General features: G+C 49.1%; 1 protein-coding gene across 1 annotated transcript in view; it reads left to right on the top strand.

The window, feature by feature from the left end:
• The window catches only part of LOC102381925 (copine-5), a 116955-nt gene that overhangs the window by 25850 nt on the left and 83731 nt on the right, over positions 1–7374 (top strand). The window contains exons 2-4 of the mRNA XM_025216347.1: positions 1699–1802; positions 3843–3882; positions 5212–5288. Coding sequence (XP_025072132.1) covers positions 1699–1802; positions 3843–3882; positions 5212–5288 — 221 coding nt within the window. The remainder of the gene's footprint in view (positions 1–1698; positions 1803–3842; positions 3883–5211; positions 5289–7374) is intronic.

Below are 7374 nucleotides of genomic sequence, written 5' to 3'. Positions count from 1 at the left end.
AAGCCCCACCACTCTTCCCTGCCTATGCAGGGGGTCGGACTCGATGATCTATTGAGGTCCCTTCCGACCCTAACATCTATGAATCGAGGGCCACATGACAGGCAGCCAGGGGCAGATTAATATTAATTTTCTAAATTTTTTAGGGGCCCTGCAAGCTGGATAGAATGGCCTGGTGGGCCGCATGCGGCCTGCGGGCCACATTTTGCCCACCCTGGTCTAAGGGCATGCAGCGCAATGAAGCCTCAATCGCAGCTGAAGGGCTCCTGACATACTGCTTCTAATGAGAGCAGAAAGCCTACACATCTGATGCCTTGTTCAGCGGTGACACTGCATTGTAAGTCCAGGGGTCTGAGTGTATTGCTCCATCCCACTCATCTCACACAAGCCATGTGTCCCCAACATGTGCTATTGGGGGCATGTGAATGTGTGGAGGGCAGTGCTGGCAGGTCAGTGGGCTGCTTACATTTCACTTCCAGAGAACTGGCCTGAGCTGTAGTTTAGATCCCATGTGAAATGAGTTTGAAGGTCTTGGACGCTAGTGGCTCTCTGACACCTATCTGCTTCCAGAGCAATGCACAATGCCATGCTGTTGCCACAGGCTGCAGTGGCAGACGTTGTAGGTGGGGATTGAGGGACATCAACACATCTGAATGTGTGAGATCCCTAGGGCTGGGATCTCAGGGGCTGTTTGTCGGGAATGAAGAGCGTTGGCATCTCTAGCCAGCTCTGACATTCATTGGTTTCAGCATCGTGGCCTGCTGTCCTTTCCCCTTGCAATCCCTCCCTCTGGCTCTTTGCCTGGACTCTCTCTGGGATTGGTCCTGGTATGGAGCCCTCCTCTGTGGCCCAAGGGAAGTGCCTCCAACAAAAAAACCAAAAACCCTGTTAGCGTTAGTAAAACACATGTGTGACCCTGGTGCTTGTGTCACTGGCTTAATTTAGTCCCGAGAAGACACTAATTTGTGCCTGGCGGGAAAGGTTTGCGTCTCCCCCCTGCGGTTCCTTACCCAGGGGCACACATGACATGTAATTAACAGCGGTGTCATTGACGTGCCTTGGGGCTTAATCACAGCGGCCTCGTGAACTCTCCTGGTGCCGGCTGTGTGCGAGGGCAGCCGCCTCTGCCAGAACTCTGCTGGTGTGAGCAAGAAATTAGCAGCTTAAGAGACAGAGGCATCTGCCCCCTCATGGAGCATCTCTCTGCCCCCTTTCTCTATCCCCCTGATCCACTCTTCCCTTCTCCTTTCTCGCTCTTGTCTTTCCTTCCGTCTTGAAAAGGTGGGCTGGAGCTGTCAGCTTATCTACTATCCGTACTGGCTTCCCTAATTATGAGTGTAGAGAGAGGTAGTTAGCTGTGTTAGTCTGAAGGTAGTCTGAACTGTGCTTCAATGAGGATTGCTGAATTGTTATTTCCTGTCCTATCATTAGGGGAGAGGAGTAGGAGGCACAGCAGTGGTGGTACCTTATAGACTCACTCAAGGCTGCCCTGCCTTTTGCCTGCCTTCCCTAGTGATGGGACAGGAAATAGTAATTCAGCTCTCCAGGGTAAAGCACAGTTCTAGGGAAGCCCAGAGCTGGTGGTTCCCAGGCTCCTGGTATCTCCCAGGCTGCCTTCTGTACCATCCCAGGGATTCTGGCTTCAGCTCACTGCTGTCTCTCTCTCTCTCTCTCTCTCTCTCTCTCTCTCTCTCCTTGCAGTTTGGCCGGACTGAGGTCATTGACAACACCCTCAACCCTGACTTTGTGCGCAAGTTCATCCTGGATTACTTCTTCGAAGAGAAACAGAATCTGCGCTTCGATCTGTGAGTGATGTGATCCCAGGTTGTGGGGCGACAGTGGGAGGCCTTTAAGGGAAAAGAGCAAAGGCTGCATCTCAGGAGAGACCCGACAACAACAAATCAATGTTTGTCCGTGGTAAAGAGATCCTCCTGGGACATGTCAGCTCATGTGCAGACCCTGGCTAGAGTTTTCCAAAGGGTACAAAACACTTGAATCCCATGAATAGTCAGTGCGGGGGAGCCTAGATCCCTTTGAAATCCCATCCCCACTAATTCACCGACTGGTGTGTGGGCTAAATTCACAGACCTCATGTTTCTGAGGTATCCCACACAAACAAGCCGGTGAGAATAACCAACCATTTTTGCTTGTTAGAGACCCTACAACAGTGGTTCTCAACCTTTTTATACTCGAGGCGCCCCTCTATAGAGTCAAGGCCCCTCTCAGAAAATGCCAGCTCTCAGTTGCCACTCTGTTTCTGACTTCAGAAAAATACTAGAGCAATTCTCCTGTTGCAAATAACTCAGGAAGCCCACTACAGGTCAGCATGTTTTAACACTATGGATTTGAAAACTCTGGGTTTATCTTGCAAATCATGTTTGCACACTGGACAGCACTGACTTTGTGTGGCAACCCGTGCCACCCTCGAAAGGGTCTCAAGGCACCCTTGTTGAGAATCACTGCCCTGCAAGAATAACACACTGGTGTAAGCACACCCCAGGGTTCGTGAGACCCTACAACAGCAAACTAGTGTGTTCCACCAAGACCCAGGGGAAAGACATTCAGGAATGTGGATTCAGTCCCACTCTTCCAGACAGCCTGAACTTGGTTGGCTCCAGCGGGGGTGGCAGCCCAGGCATGATCTTGTCCAGTGACAGTCCTTTAACGTCATCTAAATAACCCCCAGAGCTGAGCACCCAGGACAGGACCAGGTCCCACTCAGTCACACAGGTCACAGGCTATGATCGTGCACTTGGTGTGGCTCAGAGCCCATTCGTACTCTTGCTGTCTAGCCCTCTGACTGCACTAACTAGACCTGCCCTTGCCCTGCTTTCCAGCCCCTGCTCCTGCAGGGAAATCTGCACAGTCTTGCTCCGCTCCTTTTGGCTCAACCGATCTGCTCCTTGGATGATACAAGTAGCTGTAGAGGGGCTAGCTCCAGGAAAGGGCTTGGACAACACTGTCTGACTGCCTGGGAGATGTTAGTGATGCTTGTGCCTTGTGCTGGCTTTCTGTTTGAGGGGAACATTTCTCTGTGTATATCTCAAGCAGATCTTTCATCTTCTGGGCCTGAAATAGGTTTCAATTGCTCTTCCTTCCTGTTAGCCCTGAAATGCAGTCTGACCGCAAGGCAGGATGCTGGCATTTGTTCTGGCCTACATACCATGGAAACGGATGCTATTTAAGGTCCACTTGGAGCCCTCATTCTGCTTTCGGCTTTGTTTGTGCCATTCCATAGAGGGTCCTAGGCTGTAAAGGAGTCTGATGCGGCAAGATGTGGCGCTACAGTCTTTATCATACTGGTGGTAGTGCATGAGCCAGACTGACAGATGTTGAATTTTTCCCAAGGCAAAACCTTTTATCTTGGGGTCCTACAAAGGGATAGCCCTTCTGTCCCATGTTAAGTACCTGTAAAGTATCTGAATTAACACTTTGCCTGGGGACAGTCATGGCTAATTCAAGTTAATAACCATTCAAACTTCCTGTATAAAACAGGGAGAGACCTTTAATGTGAGTAAAATCATCTTCAAACTAAACTTTAGCCTGAGGCTACCAGAACCTCTGGGAGGTAGGGAGGAATTGTGCTGGAAGACGGAGCTTAGGAGGGCTTGTGTTCAGGAGTGGCAGGTGCAGAGACCATCTCTTTACTTGCAAGCTGGCCATATTTGATCCTATAAAGATAGGATTGTGTTGCTCTCCTAGCCAGTAAGCCCAGCGCCACATGTTGACTGACACGCTCTGGCTCAGAAGGTGCAATGTGGCAGTGATGAAGAATGTCATGAACCTCCTGGATGGGAGGCACCAGGGCGATGTGTAATATGGCTTCTCTTTTATCTTCTCTGCAGGTATGATGTGGATTCCAAAAGTCCTGACTTATCGAAGCATGTGAGTGTCTTCCCTGCTCCCCCCAGAGTGATCCACTTCTGCACCCAGTACTCCTGTACCAGCCCCCACCCCATTACCTCACTGGGGAACACAGCAGCTGCCTTGCGCTTCTAGCTGAGCCCACCTGTGGTGACACTGGCTCCACAACCTGCCAGCAGCCTGCTGTGGCGATGGCAGGAGAGTTTGGCAATGGGATATGGTGTCATCTTCCTTTCACCAGTATTTCCAGCATCATGGTGATGCAAGGCTTCATGCCTGGGAGTTGTCCAATGACACTGGTGAGAAGTGAATTTGATAGGTCTCAGCCTAGACAGGCAGGCCAGGTAGGTGTCCTCATCACCAGAGCCACCATGCTGATTATTATCCTTACTCTCAGCTTGGTGGAGGGACTGAGGGTTGACTGGGTCACGGAGACTAAATTCCCTTTTTACTTTCTATGTGGGTTAGGAGTGGGGACACCGATGCCTTGGATGAACCAGGAGGCCAAGGATGGACGTGGGTCTCCTTAGGGGTATCGTATAAGAGCGACCATGCCGAGGCAGGCTTTGGCTTCCTTTAGGCTATGCCAGCCTGGAGCTAGTCATGCTGTGTTTGCCCTTGTCACTACCTGGGCAAAGGTCTTACAGACAGCCTCATCCTTCATCCCAGAGAAGTGCCAACATCTGGAAGACTTTGGAGCCAGAAGGTTGCTTCAGCTGTTGAGCTGATAGAGCTAGTGAGGTCATTCAGACCCACGCTAGGAGAGCTCCCACCTAGACTTGATTAGAGACTCTCCTATCTGGACGTGTACGCAGGGTTTCATGGCAGCTGATAGGATTTGTCCGCCCAATTGCTAGTGACAGCATTGGGAAATCCTGGCCTTAGTGTTTTGTGATATAATCTTTGTGTGGGACAGGAGATGCTGACATGCTGGGGGCGGTGGGACTTCCTAAGATTTCTTATACTTCCTATTTCTCCCCATAATACCCTGCAGTGATTCCATGTTACTTCTGTAGATAAATCACAATTTTCAAAGTAAAGATTTCTTATTGGAAACAGCCAGTTTTTTTAGGAGCCAAATACCCAAACTTTCCACGACTGGTCCTACGCTGGAATTTTATGATGAAAAGCCCTGTCAATCGGAACAAATGATAACTCTCCACCCAGGCAAAACTGAAAGATTCTTACACAAGTTAATAGATTTGCTCAGTTTTAACACAATGCAGCCAACATGGGTATATTGAATTACCATCTACCTTCAGGGCGGATCCTCAGGTGGATTGGGTTATAGCAGAGAGCAAAGAAATCATTTGGATACTTGATATTCATCCTGGTCAATTCCTCCAACAGGATTTCCTGGGTCAGGCGTTCTGCACGCTGGGAGAAATCGTTGGCTCTTCGGGAAGCCGCCTGGAGAAGCCGCTGACGTGAGTGATGGCACTGCACAGGGCAAGGGTCATGCGATTGTTGTACTATCAGTGCATGGGCGGGTGGGTTTGGCCTTCCTGACCCCTGGGATCTGCGTGGTTTCAGCTACAGGGTTTGACCAGGAAGGGAGTGAGGTGGCAACTGGACCCAAAGAGCTATCTCTTGACTTACACAGGTTGAAATAAAAGGGAGCAATGAGTTGACTCTAGATTTAGCTGGGGTGAGTGCTGTGGGGATCAGGCCCAGAGCTGAATGGGTCTGTAGGCGCTGAACCAAGTAGGAGATTCATGGCCATTGTGTGCTGCCAGAGAGGGGAAAACAGGCTGCTGTTGCATTTCTCTTGGGTTTCCTACTTGCCTCTTGCTCACTGACATTTTGGAGATGATAAATTATGAGTCAGTAAGTTTCTTTTTTTGCCTCTCCACTGTGGTGATGGAGCTTTGTTGGCTCAGCTCAGTGGAGCTGCAGGAGCTAATAGCACTTATTGACTGAGGGCCAAGCTGTGCACTGTTAAACTGGTGTAAATCCAAGTGAGCTTCACTGCATTCTTCTCCACCACTTACTCTATCACACAAGCAGACTCACACCCTGCTAACCGGACTGCCCAACTGCCCTTGCTGCAGCCCTGAATCCAGCCTCTAGACCTGAGCACTGCACTTCCATGTGCCCACCAAAAGAACCACAGGCAGGAAGTAGTCCTCATAGTCAGGGCACCAGTTTGATGTCCAAGAGAGGCAAGTTCAGTTCCATGCTCTGCCACAGCTCTCCTATGTGGTCTTCGGCAAATCACTTAACCTTGATGTAACTCAAGTTCCTGTGTGTAAATTTTAGGTCTCTTTGGGGGTATATGGTCATTGTGCAAATAAACATATTAGAAACTGATGTGCTTTGGTACAAGATAATGGGAGCCATAGCTCAGTAGATAGGCAACTATTTGCAGTTGATATAATTCCCCAAGGGTCACAAAGACACACCACTTGGGCATCCCCAGACCCTGAAAACAGCTTAGCCATGGGCATAGGAAAAGAATTTGGTATGTGCTCTCTAGTATTTCTTTCTGATGGAGAAAGAAAACTTGGAAGGGATTTGATTTGGTGAATCTGGGTTTTTAATCTCTAAAAATCAGGGCCATCATGTCTTGCTTTTCCCCATTTATCTCAGCGGTTCTTTGGAAGACCTAGAGATGTGGGTTGGAAATTCTAAATCAAAGGAGCAGAGGTGCAAAGCCTTTAACAAAGATAACTTTTCTCCCAAGTTACATGCATGTTCGCAGAAACAGTGTTTTAAGAAGTCTGATCAAATATCCCTTCTTCTCTTAGAGCTTTCATTTCACTGGGAGCTACAGTCTTACAACTAGGTTGTCAGGCAGCCATAGACACCTAGGAAGAGTTGGATAGTGGTAGGCAAGACCTGAATTTCTAATGTTCAAAACAAGGAGGAAAAACCCGTAAGCAAACTTCACAGACTATCTTTACCTGTGATAGGAAATGCCACATTTCCCCCTTACAGGTCACCCTTACAAGTTAATCAGGTAAGTCAGGCACACAGAGTCATTTTTTACTAGGGGGTTTTCAGTCCCTGCACAGCATCTGTAGAGCATTCAAATTCCCATTGACAGACCAAGATGAAAAGGCCTCCGTGGAGCTGTTACTGCTTTGCGTGTCTATCACAGGTCGACTGGGACCTCTGCTTATGTGAATCAGCGCTGTCCCTGTTCATCCCAGGAGGAAAAGAGTGTACTCTGACAATGGAGGCTTTCTAAATCTCAGCAGGAGCAGGCCAGATCCTGAGCCATGTAAACCAGCCCAGTTGTATATTAATTTATCGCTTTTAACAATGAGGCAGCGCCTACAGACAGCCAGTCCGATCTCCTGTGTTTTATGGGTGTCATGCACTGGGGCAAGGGATTTTTTTGGGTCTCATTTCAAAGCTACCGGCAAGCTGTCCAAACTGCTCTCAGTGGGTCAAGTTTCACTCCTGCTAGTGGGAGTGGAGTTAGATCAGTCTCAGAGTTGAGGTCTCCCTGTGACATATGGAGGCTCCATCAGCCTAATTAATAGAGTGGATGCCAAATTCTGCTTCTCT

The sequence above is a fragment of the Alligator sinensis genome, unplaced genomic scaffold, assembly GCF_000455745.1.
Source record: "Alligator sinensis unplaced genomic scaffold, ASM45574v1 scaffold872_5, whole genome shotgun sequence".
NCBI lineage: Eukaryota > Metazoa > Chordata > Crocodylia > Alligatoridae > Alligator > Alligator sinensis.
Note: the sequence above shows the minus strand (reverse complement) of the source record. Positions and strands in the feature narration are given on the sequence as shown.